The sequence below is a fragment of the Micromys minutus genome, assembly GCF_963924665.1.
Source record: "Micromys minutus genome assembly, chromosome: X".
Lineage (NCBI taxonomy): Eukaryota > Metazoa > Chordata > Mammalia > Rodentia > Muridae > Micromys > Micromys minutus.
Window position 1 is genome coordinate 47802041 of NC_137970.1, and position 22039 is coordinate 47824079.

Genomic DNA, 22039 nt, shown 5'->3' on the forward strand with positions numbered 1-22039 from the left:
AACCAATCTTAGGAAGGACTAAAACCTTTTGACCCACCCAGATTACCTTCATGTCCCATATTAGGTTTAGAATTTAAGATCTTTGCATTAGCTTCCTTTGTTTTGTTTATTCTTTTCGTTCTTTGCTTGCTCCCCACTCCAAGTTCCTTACACAATTTTATTTTGCAATTCAGTAGTTAGTAACCTCTGGAAAAAAATCTCCATCTCAGGAGCCTGTGCAGTCAGAAATTCATCATGTTACCATTTCTTTTTCTAGCTCTGTGCTCTTGTCTTTCTGACTAGGGATTGTTCTAGCCATGGTTAAAAAAAAAAACAAAAAAACAGATATGGTGCCACATCTGGTAAATTCCAGCAATATGAAGGATAGGGCAGAATGATGACCATGGGTTTGGAGCCAGCCTTGTGTACATGGCAGTAGTCTATCTCATAAAAACCACCTCCATTTAACTCAGTAGTGATTGAGCATTAGTCCTTTTTTGTGTTCAGCACTATTCTTGGTGCTGTTTGAGGCACACTGTGAAATATGGGACAGTGATAATGGTTTAATGGAAAACATGAGAGATTTGGGTCAGAGGACCTGTTATCTCTTGTGAGACCATGAAAGGCAGCCTGGTTCCTGGTTGAGCTAAGGCTAGAAACCTTGGTGACCCTAAAGGGATGGTAGGCGTTTCACCTGACTCCCAGATACCAGGCCCCTGTCACTAGCCTCAGCTCTCCATAGATTTGTGGCTATCAATCACAAAAGGGCAATGCCCCAAGCCTGGTCACAGGTAGAAGATATGACCATAGGTACGTAGGCTCAAGACAGATTATAATGAGGTATCTAAAAGGCTTGGTGAGCTTAGCCAATGAACTTTCCTTCCTAGACACTTCTTAGGGTGGGCCTGAGATTAAATACCTTTTACAGGGAGAAGTGGGGTATAGTTTTACTCAACCACTTTTCACCATGACAAAAAATGTCATAAAACCATGGACTGTCTCTTTTCATAGGGATCCGCTGTGGGGAGCCATGGAGAAGGCCTTCACCTATAGAGCCACCTTCTAATCGCCCGTAGAAGGTTTCTCTGAGCTCCCAGCCATGGCCACTGACAAGCCAAGGACTATCCCCTTGGCACCAGCAGGAGGTCCCCTTCTTTCCTCCTCAGCCTCAGGCTAGATCGAGGGCCCCTACTCCATTCTCAGCTCTTCTGCAGCATCCAGCGGCACCTGGATGCCTGAGAGCCTAAGAACCAGATGGCTCTGGCCTTGCAGGCCCTGGGATCCCGGAGCCAGCTCTGGCTGTCCCCGGGACTTCAGACTATGTTGCCCCATCCCCGAAGTGGTGTCCCGCAGCTTCCCTACAGCCTAACACTCATCTGGCAATGGCATGGGGTAAGCATGAACAAAACTCCCATGTTCTGCCTCCCTGAGCAGCCATGCCACGTGGCAGAGCAGACGTGGGACCCCACTAACCCTACAGTCTTTGACCTTTGGGCCGGACACCTCTGAGCCTCAGTGTCTTAATCTGCAAATAGAGATGGAAACAAACAGTGATAAGTCCTTGGATGGGTGGCTGTGAGAATTAAATATACAAAGAGAGGTTCTTTGGAAACACTAAAATACCATTGATGTTTCTCAGTAAAAGTAGACATAGGGTCCCTCTGTCTTGTGGGAAAAAAATGATGCTGAAGTACAAAAGTGGGAAATCACAGTTCACTCCAGGGAATGTTTGAGTTGCCCACTTTGGGCAGAGTAACCACATTGACTCAGACTTTAAATACCAGGCCGACTAGGGCATGGAAAAGCCAGAAGGAAAGAAATGAATCTGGAGGTGAGTGAGTAGTTGGAGTAGAAGAAACAGCCTGGTTGTAAAGAGCACAGTTAGAGAGTGCTGTGATAGAGAGGGGAGGATGGGGACTTGATTAGAGAGAGGACATTGTGTTGCAAAGGAGATAGATACTGGCTGGAACAAAGTAGGATAAATGAGTAAGCATTTATTTATTGAATACCTCTTGTATAGCAGCACTCTTGGATGCTGCACTAACCATGTATACTTCCTGTCCTAGACATGTGTTAGTGTGTGTGTAAAACCTACTGAATCCATTTAGTGTTGTTCCTATGTCCATGCGTTTAGGGCAGACCACTTGAGGTTGTATAAACTATCAGGTGCTCATCCCTGGGGGTGAGAGGGAACTATTTGCCAGGGCAGCTATTGCCTGTAGGTTTTCTATGGGTAGGGTCTTTTGAAATTTCTTTCTTCCATGTTGGCGTGTCCTCTTGCTTTTTATTAGATGGAGAAAGATTATCATTCTTATTTCTTGATCTGCTAAGAGTTGTTTTCTAGGGAGATGGCTCAGCAGTTATGAGCACTTACTGTTCTTGCAAAGGACCCAGGTTTGGTTCCCAGCATGCATGTGGCAGCTCACAATTGCTTTGTAATTCCAACTCCAGGGAACCCAACACACTCTTCTGTTACACATATGGTACACATAAGCTCAGGCTTACACCCATACACATAAGTACAAAAATAAGTAAACCTTTAGAACTGCTTTTTGGTACTTGTGTTTGCTTTTAATTTTCAGTTGTCAGAGAAAATAGAAATTACTTGGAATAAAAAATAATGTTTTGGACTGCTGCACTACCAATGAGATACAGCCACCAAAGAGGGAGTGCTGTGCTAAGACTGGCATTTCTCTGAAAGTCTGCACCTCTGCTGGTGACTCCAGGAATATGGTGGTTAACCTTAGCACCCTGTCCTTCTGATAAGAAACCTGTTAAATTACTCTTAGTGATGATGGCCTATGTTACCACTTCGAATTGTCATTTCTAGATGAACAGGCCTTCTGTGTGTTGCTTAGAGGACATTATTATTAGATGGCTCACCAATTCCTAGGAACTCAATGGAGATGATTTTGCAGACCCACCTGCTCACTTTCTTTGCCAAAGGCAGCATCACCATTCTCTCACTATTCAAGGGTCAAGATGCCCTCTCTAGCCAGTTGACAACGCCTCCTCTGGCTTTGCATTTGTTAAAGACGGGGCACTCATCCCCTCTGCACTCAGTTTTAAAATTTTGTTAAAAAGATTTATTTATTTATTTTTAAGTATGTGAGTGCATTGTAGCTGTCTTCAGACACACCAGAAGAGGGCATCAGATCCCCATTACAGATGTTTGTGAGCCAATATGTGGTTGCTGGGATTTGAACTCGGGACCTCTAGAAGAGCAGTCAGTTCTCTTAACCACTAAGCCATCTCTCCAGCCCTTATGTGACTTTCTTATTTTTGACACAAGATTTATGATTAATGTTGTTACTCTTTGATAGGCATCGGGCCTGTGCAACTCACTTAAGAGCATGAGGCTTGGACCCAGTCCTTCTAATAACTGCCATTACAGACTGTTGAGGATGATTGAGTAACACAGGTTAAGGGCCAGGTAGTAAACTCTGGTTCTGAGTTAATTAAAAAAAAGAGCGTTTTCGAGATATTTCAATTAGAAATAGCAGAGAGTAGCCAAGGTTTAACAGTTCAGATTACCTTATATAAATAGTCTTCAAAGCCACCAGATGCCCACAGAATACAATAGTTAAGGCCATTTCATTGTTAAAAATCATTTGACTAGAGACATGTGTGGTCCTGATGGCATCCCCTTCTTGGTTCAAAGACTTGAACATCTTCACCTCCAGGTAAGGTTGCTTTTCTGGCAAGGCAGCCACTGGGCAGAAATTGCCCATTTCATCTACAGACAGTACTGTCCAGAGAAGGACACATTTTGCAGAATAGTTGACTACTGGCTTTGCCCTTCAAATTTCTGCATTATAAGTCTGTCAGAGGACTTCTGGGAAAGCAGCAAGCATGTGTAACTGCTGAGCCATTTCTTCAGTCCCCCAGATAAGTGTTAATTAATTGCACAACATAACTGGTTTTATTATTACATCTAATATACACATATGAGGTACTTCAATCATTTTAAAAGTATATCAGATTATTTATTTTGCACTTACATGTTATTCTTTTCTTTTCTTTTAACATGCAAAGTAGCATTTCCTTACAACTTTTTATATATTCTTGGTTTGGTTGTCCCTCTTCCAACCCCTCCCTCTCCTCTATGTCTTTGTCTTCCATCACCACTTAAACCTTTCCACACTCAGTATTCTCCCTTTCACATCTTTTTATTTATGTATATATGTGTTTTGCCCACATGTACATGTGTGCCACATATGTGTGTCTGTGAAGGCCAGAATAGAGCATTTGATCCCTCGGATTGGAGTTAAAGATAGTTCTGAGTTACCACGTGGTGCTAGGAATTGAACCCACATATACTATATAGGCAAAGCACACACAGAAAAAAGTCTTCAAAGCCTGCCCCCAGCACTTCCAGCAAGGCTCCATCTCCTAAAGGTTTCCAAAACTTCCACAAATAGCACCACCAATTGGGGACCAAGTGTTCCAATATGTGACCAATAAAAGCATTTTTCACGTTGGCAAGAATTGCTGTATGTGGAATTGCTGTAAGTGTGGTTAAGAGCACTGGCTGCTCTTCTGAGGACCCGGGTTCAATTTCCAGCACTTGCATACACGGCAGCTCACAACCATCTGTGATTTCAGTTCTAGAAACCCAAACACCATCTTCTAGCCTTTGTGTGCACCAGAAATCTATGTAGTGCACAGATACACAGGTAGGGAACACTGATACATGTAATTTTTAAAAATATTTTTGTTTCAAGTACTAAAACCATTTAGTACATTTATTCTGATGTGATAAGTGACCAAAATGTCATTCTGGTGTATTTTTTCTGGTGTTTTTTGAGACAGGGTCTCATGTAACTGAGCCTGTCCTCAAACTCACTTTGTCGCCAAGCTGACGAACTCCTGATCCTCCTGCCTCTACTTCTCTAGTCCTGGGATTAAAGATTTGCACCATTGTACCGGGTACCTTCAGTGTTTCATTATAGATTTGTCTCTTTTATGTAACCCACAGGTTAGGCCTTGAATTTAAGGTTCTTGATTCAGATTCCTGAGTGCTGAGATTACAGATGTACCGTGTCTTCTGGCTTCTTGGGAATTTCATGTGAATAGAATCATATACTATGTAGTCTTTGTTTTTAGACAGGGTCTTTTCTTTTAAAAAGGTATTTTGGTGTGTGTGTGTGTGTGTGTGTGTGTGTGTGTGAGAGAGAGAGAGAGAGAGAGAGAGAGAGAGAGAGAGAGAGAGAGAGAGAGAGAGAGAGAGAGGGAATTGCTTCCTAACTTCTGAAATGATCAACATTTAGGTTTTCACTATTTTTGGAGACAGGATCTCATTATATGTGCGAGCCACCATGTCCAGCTTGAGTTTTCAATTTTATTACAAACTAATGTGAGATACAGGACAACTAGCGCTACACAGAGAAACCTGGTCTTGAAAATCCAACCAACCCAAACACCAATATGACCATTTCTGCACAAGTTTTTTTTGTGAACACGGGTTTCCTTTATTTTGAGAGAGGGTAAAACACTGTAGCCTATGTACTGCTCCCTTCTGCCTCAGCTTTTAAGTGTTGAGATCACCATGCTGAGCTCTATTTTCTCCATTATTATAGCACTAGAATGTGAGCTCTGTCTCCTGTGTGCTAGGGAACCATCCTATCACTGAGCTACCCCTCCCAGGCAGATTATATACTTTTTTGAGACAAGGTCTCACCACATAGCTCTGGCTGTCATCTCCTAAGTACCATTACAGGTGTGAGCTACCACAACCAGCCTTGGATGTATTTTGTTTATTTTGTGTGGGCATGTAAATGTGTGTGGATGTGAGAGAGGACAACTTGCAGGAATTGATTCTCTCCTCCCACTATGGGTCCTAGGGTTCAAACTCAGGACATCAGGCTTGATGACAAGCGTCCATGTCTATTACATCCTCCTGCCAGGCCTGGATATACGTTTTCCCATTTTTATTGTATGCAATTGAGTGTTTTGCCTGCATGTATATATGTGCACCATGTGTCTGCAGCGAACGTGGAGGTCAGAAGAGGGTGACAGATCACCTGGAACTGGAATTACATAGGCAGTTTTGAGCCACCATGTGGATGCTGGAAACTAAACCCAGTCCTCTGCAAGAGCAGCAAGTGCTCCTAACTGCTAAGCCACCTCTTAAGCCCCTACAGATATATTTTTCTTTTTCTTAGGTACAAAATTAGGAAAGGAATTAGGATTATGGGCAAACAAACCATGCTTATTGGTGCTAGGGATTGAAATTAGGACTTATAGTCCTAAAATACATGCTAAATATGTACTACCACTGAGTTCTAATACATCTCCAGTCTCTAAATCCATGTATTTTTTTTGAAAAAGATTTACTTATTTTACATATATGAGTACACTGTAGCTGTCTTCAGACACACCAGAAGAGGGCATCAGACCCCATTACAGATGGTTGTGAGCTACCATGTGGTTGCTGGGAACTGAACTCAGGACCTCTGGAAGAACAGTCAGTGCTCTTAACCACTGAGCCATCTCTCCAGCCCTGCACTCAGTTTTTATGTGCTGCTTTCCTGCTCACAGCCTGGTTTCTGAGGGCATTGTAATCTGTTCCTGCTTCTCATGGCCCATCTGACAGCTCAGTCTTCCACTTCTAGCTCATGCTTCAACCATTATTTTCCCTCTGACTCTCAATGCAGCCCATGTTTTTCTAGATCCAATCATTACTCACATTTTTTGACTTCTCAATATGCCCCCACCATACTGGGGACCAAAGCCTGACATATGCTCTGTAAGAGGTATGCTATCAAATAGCAGCTACAAGCCTCATTAATTCTGGAATCAGGGGTTTTGTCTTGCTTCTGATATGGTGTCTTGCTATATTGCTTAGGCTGGTCTTGAACCTGTGGCTCAAACAGAGCTCTCACCTCAGCTTCCTGAGTAGCAGAACTAGATACGAATGTCTGTCACCAACCCAGCTTATATGATGACCTTAGTTGGCGGGATGAGAGTACAGGTTGGCACAGGGTCTCATTGTATAGTTCAGGCTGGTCTCATACTCACTATGTAGCTCAAGCTGACCTTGGATTTGTGCAGTCCCTCCTTCCTCAGCCTTCCAGTGATAGCATTACATAAGTAAGCTGATGGGTTTTTGTTGTTGTTTATTTTAATTTTAAAACATCTTATACAGTATATTTTGATCATATTCTTTCCCCTTTCCCAGATCTGCCCTATCATTCAACTTTCTGTGTGCTTGTCCTTACACTCTCCCTTAAAAAAAAAAAAAAAAAAAAAAAAAAAAAAAAAACAAGAAATGAAAATCAAAACAGAAAAAAAAAAAAAACCTTAGTAAAATCAAAGAATACTAAAGCAAACAAAACAGTGTTGTTGTTGTTTTGAGATGGCCTCACTGTGTAACTTGGACTGATCTCTTCTAGCTCAGGGCCATCTCTTTGCTTTAGTTTCTCAAGGGCTGAGATCACAGGTTGAGTATAGGCTTGAATGGCTGTTCTAGTTCTAAAGTCAGTGCATTGTTAAGAGTCCAGCTTAGGTTGAAATGGCTCAGTGCCACCAGCCTGCTGATCTGAGTTTGATCCCCGGGTTCCTAATGGTAGAAGGAAAGAACTGACTCCCACAACGTTTTCTGACCTCTACACGTATGCTGTGGCATGTGCATGTATGCATATATACTCATAATGGATCAATAAATGTATACCCCTTTTTTCATAATGGAGCCCAGTTCAGATTTATATCTTACCCCAAGTTTTTGCTGACCAAATCTCATGGCCACAGATAGCCCCTCAGCCCAGTTTTGTTAATGGAAGGAAGAAGCCAAGCCCTGCCCAGGTGCATTTCTAGCAACACCCCACAAAAAGATGAACTTGTTAAGAGTTGCTCTCAACCTGACTTCTTAAGGTTCAGTTGAAATCCAAATCAGTTTATCATGGGTGGAAATTTCTCTCTCAGAATCCTGGGAAGGCAACCCTTATGGCTGGCTGCTTGTGTATGCTTCTGTGAGATGGTCTTATGTTTGGTGAGAGTTTAAGTCAAGGGGTTGCTGGGCAACAGATCAGAAGAAAATCTACTTTAGTGCTCACGGTTTCCTTTCATTCTTTCAAGATGGAATCCAGGATGCTCTCCGTGAGCTATGATGCAGCCTCCTGGCTGCTTGATGGCATCCAGGATTCTCATGGTGACTCATGGTATAATATTATGCTCAAAATTGCAATTCAGTACACCCAGAGCTGCCTAAGGTCATCCATTGCCATAGCTACACAATTAACTACAAGATCTATTATGAATGTATTCGGTACAAATACAGGTAAGACCTTTCTCATACTTTCCCCAATTACTTTGTCATTCCAGCTTGTAGTAGTTCTTTGTTTGTCTGTTGGTTTATTTTTCTGGTGCTGGGAATTGAACTGAGGGCTTTGTGTGTGCCAGGCAAACACTCCACTGGACTCCCTGCCTGAGCAATATCACCAGGCTTTTTCTCATAGTTTTTGTTTTGTTTTGAAAGCGGGTCCCAGCAAGTTTTCCATGCTAGTCTTGAGCTAGCTTTATAGCTCAAATAGGCCTTGAACTTGTGATTCTCTTGTCTCAGGACCAAGTAGATCTTTAGTTAAGTCTATAGACTTTGACTGGAGGAGTGAATCTCACTATTTCTGTGTCCTCTTTCTCTATTACGCCCCCTGCCATCTCCACCACAATGCCTAATTTGAGCAGGCCTGACTCTGCTGCTGTCGCAGGCTCCTCAGAACCCATAGAAAATAGCTTTGGGCATAAAGTTAAGAAGTTGGAACTGATGTTGAGGTGTTGTGGTTTATTTGTTTGTTTGTTTGTTTGCTGTGGCATTGAATCTCCTTCCTCAGCGGGGTTGGCCACTATAGCAGACTGTTGAGCAATAAGTGCTTCATCTGTGCAAGAGGCAAAGGGCTTTTGGTCTTGCTGCCACTATTTTGAAAGGATGGAACCCACATTTGAGGCCATTTGCTAAATATGTGCAAGGGAGTCAAAGCTATATTAAATGTAACAACAGGACCCAGTCATTGGGAAGTGAGAAAAGACTCCGCAAGGATTATCTTGCCAGTAAACTAAAGGAAAATCCTTAAGGTTGTCCTGGAATATATTTATATAAGCTGAATCCTTTACTGGCAAGAAATTTTAGAAATTCTTAAAGGTTTAAATATTGGAGCTTAAATGTATTTTCTGATTTGTTATTAATGGTGACTGTTTTTAGCAAAGAGATCTTTTGCTAACCATATAACCCTTGACAACCCTTGAAGCCATTTGGAGTCACGTTGGGTCTTAAGTTTGAATATGTAGTTGAAAATGCAAAATGAAACAGAAGAAAATGATATTTTCTTGGGCGGGGGACTGTTGAGAACATGAAAATACTGTCATAAAAGTGTAAGTTGTAGACACTACCCCACAGCTAGGCTGCTGTTCGCCTATTACACTAGCCACATTTGAAGAGTCAACATGCTTCATGAATTCCAGCTTGCCATGGATTTGAGTGAATCTAAGTCATGTAATTATTTACAAAATAAATATTTTCATCTCAGGTCTATGGTTCTCTTATTCAAGGGTTCTAGTGGACTCCTTGTCTCCGGGGAGCTGTTGAAGGTGTGAATTTGACCCAAGAGTGTATTTGTATATTCCTATGGAAACTATAGGAAAATGATCACCAACTTAGTGGCTTAGAGCTGCATGAATGTATTATCTTGGAGTTCCGGAGGTCATGAGCCTAGGATGTGTCATCTAGATAACAATCAAGGTGTTGAGTGGACCTTCCTCTCTGGAGAATGAATTTCTTTGTCTTTTCCAGTTCCTAGAGGCCTTCCACAGTCCCTGCCTCATGGTTTCTTCAAAGACAAAACATTTTTTTCCCCTTTCCTTCAGTTTTATAGATAGATTCCTGTAACAACTCTAGGTTCACTTGGAGGTAGTGGTGGTAGCAGCTGCTTCCTCCTCTTCTCCCCCTTCCTCTCCTCCTCTCCTCCTCCCCCTTTCTTCTACTGCTGCTACGTGGAGCATGTGTGTGTGTGTGTGTGTGTGTGTGTACTCCAGTGAGTGTTTGGCAGGCCACATGTGTGCATATGCATGTGGAAGCCAGTGGCAAACCTTAAGTTTCATTCCCAGGAGCTGTCCACATTGGTTTTTTTGTTTTGCTTTTGAGACAGAGTTTGTCATGTGGCTGTAGGGCTTTCTGACTAGGCTAGGCCAGCTAACCAGCATGTCGCTGTGCTCTTCCTGTTGCCAGCTCCCCAGGACTGGGGTTACAAGTGCCCACTACCATGTTCAGCTTTTTATGTGCTTGCTAGGACCAAATTCAGGTTACTGTGCTTACATGGTAAGTCCTTTACACATTGAGCATCTCTTCAGCCCATTATTATCAGTGTTATTATTTATTACTATTTTGATAGGTCTCATGTAACCCAAGCTGGCCTTGATTTAAAAACAATATTACATTTATTTTAGGGGAGGGGGTATACTTGTATCATAGCACATATGTAGAAGTCAGAGGGCAACTTTTGAGAGTCAGGTCTCTTCTACTCTGGCTTGTCCCCTTTACCTAATCACGAGCTCTGAGAGCTAGAGCACAGATGTCTTGAGGGACACAGTTTTTGTCTGCTACAAATAATGCTTATCTTTATCTTTACTACTGATAGTTTTTATAAGCAGGATTTATTCTTTTGACATTTTCCTCTTGCTTCTCATTTCCAGGACAGTAAAATAGTCTTTGGAACACAGACTAGATGCTGCTGCAGGTCTATATAGAGTAGGGAAAACTTCCCCAGCTAACTGCTTCCGTTCCTTCTCTTCAAGCTCCAGCACATCTGCAGCCTCAAACAAGGTCCAGCCTGTCAGGGTGGGTCATGGCACATCTGTGACTTCACTGGGAGGACCTGATGGCACAGGGGCCAGGAGCCATCACCCACTCTTCTGGAAAGCACTGGTTATTTTTTCCACTCAGCTTTAGATGTGGAAAACGTTCCTTGCTGCCCACTTCTTTCTTGGTGGCTACATGCTAATGACTGCCAGCAAATAAATCATCAGGCCCTGCTGTTGGTGTGGGGTGTGGGGTCTATGTGGAGTGCTTGTGTGTGTGTGAAGTCCATAGGAGCATACTGGGTATTCTCTCTATTACTTTCTACCTTATTTCTTTGAGACAGGAACTTGGAACTCACCTCCTCCCACACCCTCAAGGCTGGCAGCCAGCCAAAGCCACCCCACAGTGTTGGAGTTATAGGCATACATAGCCACACCCAGCTTTTACATAGGTGCTGGTGGTCTGAACTTGGGTCTTCATGTTTGTTCAGCAAGCATTCTTACCAACTGAACCAGCTCCCCAGCCCCACTTGTTTTTCCAAGCCCACCCTCCACCAAATAATCAATATAACTTTCTCCAACTGGCCTGTGACCCCACAGCCTTATCCCAGACCACCCTACAGCCTCATCATCAGTCCTTCTTCCGCCCAAACCCTTAACTCCAGCCATCTGAGACTACTTTTTTTTTTGAGACAAGGTTTCTTACTGTGTAGCCCTGGCAGGCCTGAAACTCAATCTATAGAACAAGCTGGCTTTGAACTCACAGAGATCAGCCTACCTCTGCTTCTCAAATACCGGTATGTACCACCACCTCTAGCCCAGCTGCGACCACTTATAATCTCTCCAAAGCATTACTGTCTTCAGCATCTCCATTAGAAATAAAGAACATTTCCTTCTCTTAGCCCTGGAGATGCCACTTGACCCTTAAGTCTCCAGCAAGCCATTTCAGATAGATCGTGCCATCCTGCTGGGCCCAGGACTCAGTGTGTGCTGCTCTCTTGCTCTGTGGTATAGATTGCTTAGTATTTGTTCATTTGTACCACACATTTCCTGCTGGCCTGAGCTGCTGGGATCCAGAATTTATGGCCTATTAATGTCTAGTGGCCCCAAAGTGTACCTAGACAACCAGGTGCTTAACTATTCACTGCCTCCACCCAAGCCTGTGACTGTCTAGCAGCTTCGCTAGGCAACAGGGGTGCAGCAGAGGGCACAGTAGAACCCAGGGGGGCAGAGAGATAGACTCTAAGCCAGGTAGGATGAGGCAGAAAATATAAGCCAGAGCCCAGCCAGATCTGGTCCAAAGAATGACTGAATACACCCTGGTCCTCATGACCTTGTTTATTGAAAGTTTAAGCAGGGTTTCTAGGCATAACATTGGGCAAATGCTGAGATACTGGAGATCATAAACACATTCAGTGCTGAGCAAGGCCTGGCCCACTATGCTCTTTGTCTCTTAGTCTTCTCCCGGGATGGCTGAGTTCTGCTTGCAAATTTAGAAGGGTGGTGGGGCTCCAGGCAGCTAGTTCTAAAACAGTAGGCTAGGGCTTGGCAGCTAAGGCACAGTAATGGTGCTGGCCTTGGAGTTAAGAGTGCTTCCTCAGGAGAACTGGCTATGCTGAACTGCCAGTAAGTCCCGGCAACAAAGTTATGGGGAAATCAGAGCTAGCCAAACTACAAGGAGGAGGAGAACCTGGAGTGTGTTAGGACTTGGGTTGCGCAGGCTACAGTTCCATTCCAGAATTACAAGCCCAAGTAGGAGGCCTCGGTTGTCTCAGACCAGGATGATTCTCTTCGTGAAGATGAAGGCTGCCGCTGGGGCCCTCTCTGGTCAGAGCGGCACAGGCGCATGAGCAACACCCACATTTGTTCTTTGAACTTCACTCCCACAAAGGCATAGAGCAGTGGATTGAGGCAGCAGTGCATGTAGCCCAGGCCTGAGGTGACTGACTTGGCCACATCCACGCGGCTTTCTTGACCACAGTTGCGGGCCAAAACTCCCAGGTCCATGAGGATATCCACTAACACCACCAGGTGATAGGGGGTCCAGCAGACAGCAAAAGCCACCACCACCACTACCACTAGCCGCATAGCTCGAAAGCGCCTCTGGCCTCTGGAGACCAGCAGCACAGCCAGGATATGGGCATAGCAGTAGGCCATGACTAGAAGGGGCAGCAGGAAACCAGCCACTAGCTGCAGTAAACGCAGAGCTGTGCGACCCACCTTTGGGAAGTTGTACTGGCAGTGGGTGGCACCGAGACGCTGATCATAGTTGGCTGACAAGAAGATGAAATCTGGGAGGGCAAAGAGCACACAGAGACCCCATACAACTATACAGGTGAGGACTACACGTACCCGGGGGTCCCTGCGGTAGATCTGGGTGGCATGCACAATGCTCAGATATCGGTCGAAGCTTATACAGGCCAGCAGGAAGGCCCCTGCATAGTAGTTGATGTTGAACAGGGCACCTGCCACTTTGCAGAGGCCAGAGCCAAAAACCCACTGGACAGCAGCATCCACTGCCCACAGTGGGAGCGTTAGTACCAGCAGCACATCGGCCACAGCCAGGTGGAGCAGGAAGGTGTCTGTGCTACTCAGGGCGGTGCGCTGGCTCAGTAGCACAGCAGCCACCGCCCCATTGCCTAGCAGCCCCAGCAAAAAGAGGAGGCTGTAGAGGACTGGCAGGAAGTTTCTGTCAAAGTTCAGGCTGAAGTCCTGTGGGCAGGGCGGGGAGTCAGAGAAATCGCTCTCGTTTTCCCCATAATCGTAGGGAGATGTGCTGTTTTCCAGAATAAAGGCGAAGTCCGAGGCATCTATCACTTGACGTTCACTAACCTGCCCAAGGAAGGGGGAAAGAGGAAAGGGAGGCCATTCTCTGTAAAGGCCTGGCAATTGTTTTGTCCCTTTGTGCCCTGTGACTTATTCTGGTGTTAGCAAAAGCTCATTCTGGGCCAGACCCTGAGCTGTCACTTTCTTTCTCCCAGGCCCCCTCCTCCTTAACCCCATCTACTCAGACTGGGAGGGTGACTTCTCTTTTCAAAGGCAGGAAACCCCTCTACCCTCCCAGGCACTGGATTATCACCCAGGGCAGGGATCCTCTGCAGGAGGAGGAACTTCCTTCCAGGGTCTTTCCTTTCGTCTTCACTTGGAGTGGATTGTCAGCCTCAATGCTCTGGCCACCTCTGGATCAACCACCGGCCTCCCCGGGTGCTTCCTTACATCCTCTAGTCTCTGGCCCTCCTTTTCCCTCCTCAGCCCTTATCTGGTGACCCAGACTTCCTGGTCTCACATAAAGATTTTCTACAAACCACTGTGCACCCCTACACACACCATACATGCCTCTCTTCCCCTACCCAGAGGCTTGTGCAACCACTTAGGTACCCACTGAGATTCCCACCCAAGCCCTAGTTGGTCTTCCCAAGATGGCCAGGCTGATTTCATACTCTTGGGCTCAGATGAGTTTTCTGCCTCTGCCTCCCAAGTAGCTAGGACAATGAAGGCATGCCACTTCATCTGGGTAACAGGAATCTTCTTCACCTGTACACCATACCCCAAACTACCTGAGAGCTAGAGATCACCCAAGTTGAGTTTCTACAGCTTGACATTTTTAGATGAGGCATCCAAGCCACAGAGGCAAGAGACATGCCTGTGGTTAGTGGCCAGCTTGGGTTTCCCAATTCACCGATGCTCTTATCAGAACCTGTGCATTCCTTGCTGCTTATTCAGCCTTCTGCTGCCTCTTGGCTGTGGGCCAGTCCAGACTCATCCCAGATATCAGAGCTCGGCCACTTGGCCACTGTAACAGAGCTGAGTTGGGCAGAAGAACTTACCTCAAGGTACATGGCTTGGCTGGTGCTCTGGCTCTGGCTGCTGGGGTCAGGTCTCGTGCTACCTGCTTCTCTGCCTTTGGCACTTGTGGTTGGGAGCTTGCCGTGAACAGAGGAAGTGAAGATTTCACGGCTCAGCACAGCCTCTTCCAAAGGGTAATCTACACCAGACCTTCACAGAGGCCTTTTCTGCCACTCCTGCAGCCAAGTGAATACACTTGGAAGGGACTAGCCAGGAACTGGGGACTGTTATCAAGTTTGTAGTTCTTGTCCTACTCAATACTATTCATAAATAACTAAACAAGTCTGGGAGCAGGCAGGAAGTACGATCTGATGTCAGTGACTGCAGGAGGATACCACCTGATGGTACCTCCTCCCCAGCAAGTCTGGGACTGTGGTAGAGTGGGCTGTGGGCTGGACACTGCTATCAAAACTGCATGGGGAGGGAGGATGTTTCCAAGAGCAGCAAATCTTTTCTTTTCTAATGTTGAGATGAGTGAATCAGACCTGCTATTGATGGATATGTATTTATAAAACCATCGTGGGATTATAATAAGCCCAAAGGCATCTGGAATGTGCATATACTTACCCAGATCAGTTGGAGATGTTCAGGAGCACACTGAGGAATCGAGAAATACTTGGCAACTCAGTGTTTGGCAGCTGGGCTCCTGTGGTACAGACAAGCAGTGCAGCTGACAGACTACAGGCTATCAGGAATATTGGAGTTCCATCGAGTGATAGAGCAAAAAAAAAAAAAAAAAAAGCCTGGGTCCTAGGAAGGGTCTGGGCTGGCTGGGGGAAGGTTCTTTGAGAAAGAGCAGAGGTCTAAAGCCACACAATGGGGAAGTAGAGCAGCAGCCCTGCTGCCAGGTGCAAGAACTGCTTCTCTACCACACTGCTTGTTCACTGCTCAACAACCTGAGCAGTGGTCTGGTCTGTCCCAGGGTGGTGCTTGCTTTTACAGACTCTTCTCAAAGTGGGTGGTCTGAAAAGGGTGTTAGCACTCTTCTTAACACAGTGTTTCGGTTCTTTTGAGATGGTCTCACTCTGTAGCCCAACCTGGATTTGAACTCTCAGTGACCTTCTTGGCTCAGCTTCCCGAGAGCTTGAATGATAGGGATGCACCATTGCGAACAGCATTTGGCCAGAGGGTGGGGTAGTCCACTAAATTTTAAATGGACAAACTGACATATTCATCCAGCTAAACACAGGTGGAGACCCACATATTTTTTATGAGGCTGAATGCAGAGGAGCTCATGCCCATGTGGCAGAAGAAGAGGCAAGTAACAGAAATATTGTGTGTACTTTGGTCCTACCTATGCACATCACTCAAATCATCACTCAAAGCAATAGTGTGCATGCATCAGTGCCAGGCAGTGGAAGTCAGGACTGTATAACTTTTTTTCAGGGTCTTACAATGTGACACAGGCTGGACTAGAACTCAACAGGCTACCCTCAAGCTCAGGGATCTACCTGCCTCTTCCTCCTGAGTGCTGGGATTCAAGTTGTGTGCTATCTCGTTTATCTTAAATGTGATTTTCTTTTTGAGACAAGAACTTGCTATATAGCCCAGGCTAGCTTTAAATTTATGATCCTCTTGCCTTAGCCTCCCGGGTACTGAGATGACAGCTTACAACTGTGAGCTACCACATTGGGCTGGCACTCAGTTTTCAAACAAACTGCTCCACCAATTCAGTCCAAGTTTGTTGACATGGCTTGCACCTGCCAACACTTAATGCTCATCTCTTCCAATAGCTGGGGTGGTGGGGGAGACAATCCTCTGAAATAACCCACTACCTACAGGGCTCAGGTCAAAGGGACCTGAGGTCTTGGAGGAGGTCAGGAGCTGTGCGCATGGAGGCACTGAGAGGATTCCTGAGGTCAGGCCTCAGGATGTATAAGACTTGGTACTTTCTGCCTGTAGGGGCAGAGAAGACAGAAGCCTGGAAAACACATGTCTTTAGTGCCCACAAGGAGCAGTTTCCCCAAGCCTGTCTGTGACTTATGCAAATGAAAAAAAAACTGCAAAGGCTAGATATACACGTGTTCATTTTCAAGGACATAGTCTGCCATTGTGTTCCTCGTCCCATTCTTTTTGGGCATTAAAGGGGACTTTTGCTTCATAAAAGAAATGGTAGTGAAACAGATGGTCATTTTAGAAATGCTCCATGTTGGCAGAAGCCAGCAATCCAGTGTGTGTCTTCCCAGTGGCTGCTGAAATAGTAGTAGTGCTCTATATGAAGTGTAGAGGTCTAGGGACCTCCTAGCCTCCTTCCTGGGCCTTAGTTTCATTTGTCTAGGGAAGATGATCCTCACCTTCCCAGGTTGCAGACGGATGCCAGGCTGAAGGTCAGATGTAGAGAAGCCTTACTTCCTGAGGCCTGGCAGCCAGAGGTCAGCATTAGGCTCTGATAGACCAGGTGGGTCTCTTGATGCTCTTGAGTGACCGGTTCCACCCTATCCAACCTCCGAGGTCTTGGACAGATCAGAACCATAACCAGGAAGTTCCCTCATCAGAGTTGCTCTAAGATTAACCTAGATAACTACAGGCTTAAGCATCTAGCACGGGGGCCAAGGGCTTAGCAAAGGTACAGCTGAGGGCCAGAAGTGAGTAAATCCAGACCCCAGAATCAGAGCTACCTAGAACTACCTAGAACTTTCCACACCATGAAAACCCATGATAGAGAGCAGTAGCTTAGGGCACATGTGTGGCTGTGGCCACGGACAATGGGGCTAGTCCTCTGTGAAAGTGGTTGGTCTCTGGCCTCAATTGATAGAGGGGGCTCTGCCAGTTCTAGCCCAGTTCCCTGGCTCCAGCTATTGACCCCAGGAAAGCACTTCATCTCTCTGCTTCAGTTTCCTTATCTGAAGACTGGGTCTAAAGATAGCATGCACTGGATGGGATTGCTCTGTGGATTGTACACCATATGTGTGGAAAGTATGTGGCAAAGATGGGTGCCCAGTTAGTAGCTTGCTCCTCTTCTTCTGCTGCCAGCCCAAAACCCAAGCCTCAGAATTGCAGTGCTGGGCTTCAGGTGTTGTTTGCAGCTGAGATACCTTGGAAGGTTTCTGTGTCACAGAGCTGAGCCAAGCCCTCACCTGGCCTTCGAATTTGGTCCTTTTCCATCCCAAGACTAGGTCAGCGGCAACTACCTAGCCAAAAGCTCACAGCCAGTGTTCTGGTCTCTGGGCCCTCCCTGTTCTGCAGCAGAGAGGGCATAGGAGGAAGTTAGTCAGAGTGAAGCTGCCTGGGGCCTCATCAGTGGTCAAGGTGTGAAATGTGCACCTGGCTCTTCTCTGCCTCCCCTCCCCCTGTTGTTTTTCGTTCTTTCACACCTCTGAGCTGTGGTTTGGGGAAACAAGAGGCTGGAGATAGACACCTTTATGCCCAGTCCCTTGCAGGAAGGAGGGCCCCTTCATCAGGAACAAGGGCCATTTCCTTCTCTCTCCTAGCCTGCTGTTTCACAGCCTCCCAAGGTCCACCCTCCCGAGATCCACCCTCCCGAGGTCCACACAATAGCCTCTGAGCTAAGCTTCCAAAAGCTCCCTAACTCAGTTGCCAGCCCCAGGCTGCCATGAAAGCCTGCCTAGGCAAGACCTGAGGATCTTGAAAGGAGGTGTCCCATCTCCAGGCATCTGCTTTTCACACGCCTAGGTCATGAAGCCCTTGGCCCCAAACTTCCCAAGGGAAGGAGCACTCAAGTTACAAGAAAAGCCAGGGTCAGGGAGACCCAGGTACAGGAATATCGCAGTGTGATCCTTCCTTCTGCCCATAATATCACTTCTCAGCCATCCTGGGATTCAAACCCTTTCCAAGTACACTAGGGCTGAGGGACTGAGTGGGCATTTGGCAGTTGTGCAGGGGTTGGGGGGCTGCTTCTACCGCTAAGAACAGCTGTCATTTGTTTTTGTTTGTTGTTTTTATCTCAGGTGCTGTTCTAAGTGGTTTGCTGTTGTTATTGTGTTAGGTTTGACATAAAGTCCATGTAGCCCAGGCTGGCTTCATACCACTGTTAGGTCCTAAACACTCCAAAATGGCACTGATAATGTTTCAAAATGACAGTCTGGGCTCAGCTCAGGCTGGCCTCTGACAGGGTAAACAGAAGACTTCCTGGTGGACAGACAAAGGCTCACATCAGCATCCCCACAATCCTGTGTCTGTTGTCAGGAGGATCCACTGAGTCCCTCTGCAGCCTCTGCAAACAGGGCATCTGATTGCCTATAGCACATCCCTGTAACACACATGAACACTCCCACACTACCTCTCTCTTCTCACCGCCCATACTACTACTGTAAAGCTCCAGGCTGTCTGGCTTCACACCTCCTGACCTGCAGCTACTCCCCCTTTATGACCAGCAAGGCTTTCTCCATCCTTTTGTTACTCTTGCTCTCCCTGAGAGGTTAGTCATAGAAGCTTTAGATTCCTTCAAAAGCCTTTGGCTATTTTTTACACCTTTCCCTTAGAGGCAATTTTGAACTTTTCCCAAATAAACTTTTTTTTCTCCTCCCTCTCCCCTCCCTCCCTCCTTTTCTTTCTTTCTTTCTTTCTTTCTTTCTTTCTTTCTTTCTTTCTTTCTTTCTTCCTTCCTTCCTCCCTCCACCCCCTCTTTTCTTTCTGAATTCGGTGGTTTCACCGTGCCCTAGCTTATAACCACCTAACTGGCACAAGGTGTATGTTTTTACTAAAACCATAGTTTGTACTCCTGCATGTGAGATTCCTTTTTTTTTTTTCACCAGGGGTTGGGGATTCATTTTACTTCCCACGTCTCCTCAGTCTTTCCAGTCTTTCTTTCTATCCTGCCTCGTTTGAACTCTCTGAACTGCTGGAAAAATGACTCAACTAATCAAAACTAATTTCCTACAATCTCAGCAGAGCATGGTATTGGTCTTGGGGACCCTGTGTATGGTGCTGTGGCACTAGCTCTGCCTCCTATTACATCTGAGCTCATATTTCTCCATCCAGGCAGGAAGCCGTCTGCGTAAGGAATAGACAGCAGGGCCATCTCTGCCAGAGCCTGCCGTCCCTGTGTGGCAGTGTGATACACAGCAAGTAAGCCCCTGGATTGTGAAGTGGGCTGAATTGTTATTGGCTTGGCCATTTACTAGCTGTACAACCATGTGTTGGGTATTTTCATCTCTCCGTGCTTTATTTTTCCCCTCTGGGTCGAAAGAGAAAATATACTGTCTGTCTGTTGAAAGATACTCAGACGAGTTACCAGGCTTCTCAGTGGTAGTGGATGCTCAGCTTCCCACCAGGTCTGAATACACCCAAGGAAAGAGCTTCTTTTGCCTTGAGTTACCACATACTGGAAAATCAAAGCCCTGGTTTGGAATTGTAAAGGCCTTTGGGGCCTTAGTGCCATCTTCAATTTCCATACCCAAATTTACGGGTATAGAGATGGGTGGCCTCTCTAACCAGGGTCCCTGGGTACAGGACATAACAGGAACTTGAGGGAAAGTCCAGGAGACCTCAACTCTAGATGAAGAACTGGCAACTAAGGTATACTAAGTGTGGGGGAAATCAGAGTGTACCAACCGGATATCCAATACCAATTGGTCAGCCCTGAAAACGCACATACAAGTGACATACAGGCAGACTATGTGGTACTTATGTCTTTAGGAATATATGTACACATACATACACATATATGGCAACAATAAAAAAAGAGAGGCCATGAATTTGAAAGAGAAGAATGGTGGGCGTACATGGGAGGGTCTTGAGACACAAAGGAGAAGAGGGAAATGCTGTTATTATATTATAATCTGAAATAAAACTATCAAAAAACCTTAAGGAGGTATCAAATCAAAAGGATACTCCTCTGTGGCTCCTAAGAGTTTGTCATTCACAGAATCCCAGGTCAGTTGCTAGTTAAACCAAAATGCCAGAGGTGAGCAGACAGGTGGTGGTAACAATAATATCTATCAATAACATTTATGTAATATTTACCATGTGCCAGCTACTGTTTGAGGCCTTTACGTGTGTGTGTGTGTGTGTGTGTGTGTGTGTGTGTGTCTCGCACACACACATCTGTCTTCAGAAAAGCTCAAAGTTTTATTCTACTCTTACTTTAAAGACAGGAATCAAGCTCCAAGGAATTAATTTGCAAGCCCCCCTGCAAATAAATATTAGAACCAGGATTTCAAGTGGAGCTGGCTTCAAAGTCCATACCTACCCAGCCTGTTCAGCTCTGACCAGGGAACACATTTGCTTTTGTGAATAATTTACTTGAAATTCAACAGGATTTGAAAGGCCTGTGAATTTGGGAAGAGCAGAGAACATGGATAGCTAGCTTTCCTGGCATGGGGTGCTGGGACACTGCTCTCTATACAAATCCCCAATGGGGGCTAGAGCTGTGTCCCAAGCTGTCCCCTTCCGGAAGCAGGAGAGATCTTCCTGAGTTCCACAGAGAGAGAATGGAATAGGAAGAACAAGAGACACTGGAGTGGGAATCTGAGGTGGTTACCAAGGAAACCAGCATTGTGGTGAAGCTCAAAACCGAGCCTGGCTGATTGGGGGATGGGACAGAAGAGAAAAGGGAAATTATATCATTAAAACCTCTCGAGGATGGCTCCAAATGGCCTTCCCTCCACCCCCATTCACCTGGTGGAGCTCAGATTAATTTTTAGCTTATTTGCTACTGAATAGAACAACAGTTTCACATTATGTTATGTGAGAACTGCTCAGAGAATTTATAAATCAGGATAGCTTCTGATCTAGCTAAGAAAGGGCTTGCATGGGAAGATGAGTTGGAAGGCAGGACATGCTGCTTGCTGTACCCCTGTAATCCTAGCTATTGAGTCAGAAATTAAGGTCGTCCTCAGCTACACAGTGAGTTTTTGAGTCTATCTGGGATCCATGAGACCCTACCATAGAAATTTTTAAAAAAAAGGAGAAGAAGAAAAGTGAAAAGCAGGGAGTGAGGGCAAAGGAGGCAGGGGATGGGGAGGGCATTGGGTGTGGTGATGTACACCTGTATTCTTAGCACTACAAACGCAGGGGGATTTCAAGTTTTGGCCAGCTTGTGTTACCTGGCCTGGTGTGGAGGGAGGTAGAGATAGGGAGGTGCGGTTTTTCTTTGGGGGAGGGGTTATCCACTCTTAAGAATGCTTGCCACACTTGCAAAGGACCTGAGTTTGAGTCCCAGCATCTGGCACTTCACAACCGCCTGTAAATCCAGCTCCAGGGGATCTGACACTCTCCTCTGGCCTCCTAGGGCACCTGCATGAATATGCCTATACTCACACACATACATATACATACAATTAAAATAAATCCTTTAAAATGGTTTACTTATTATAATAACATTCCCTCCCTCCCCAGGCTTCCGTAGGAAGTATGAGAGGTACTGAGTGAATGTGTGCAGTTGACTTAGGCATTGCCATGTTAAGGACCCTGGCCTCAAATACAGAAGGAAATGGCAACTCCTTCCTCTGGGCCATCCATGTGT

General features: G+C 45.7%; 1 protein-coding gene across 1 annotated transcript; it reads right to left on the reverse strand.

Moving 5' to 3' along the window:
- Positions 1 to 12507: 12507 nt before the first annotated feature.
- On the reverse strand, positions 12508 to 15719 carry CXCR3 (C-X-C motif chemokine receptor 3; the record flags this gene model as incomplete). The annotated part of the gene is made up of 3 exons (XM_080910087.1): positions 12508 to 13599; positions 14595 to 14752; positions 15638 to 15719. The coding sequence occupies 3 exons, from the start codon at positions 15717 to 15719 to the stop codon at positions 12508 to 12510; spliced, it is 1332 nt and encodes a 443-aa protein (XP_080766213.1).
- Between the last annotated feature and the right edge of the window lie 6320 nt (positions 15720 to 22039).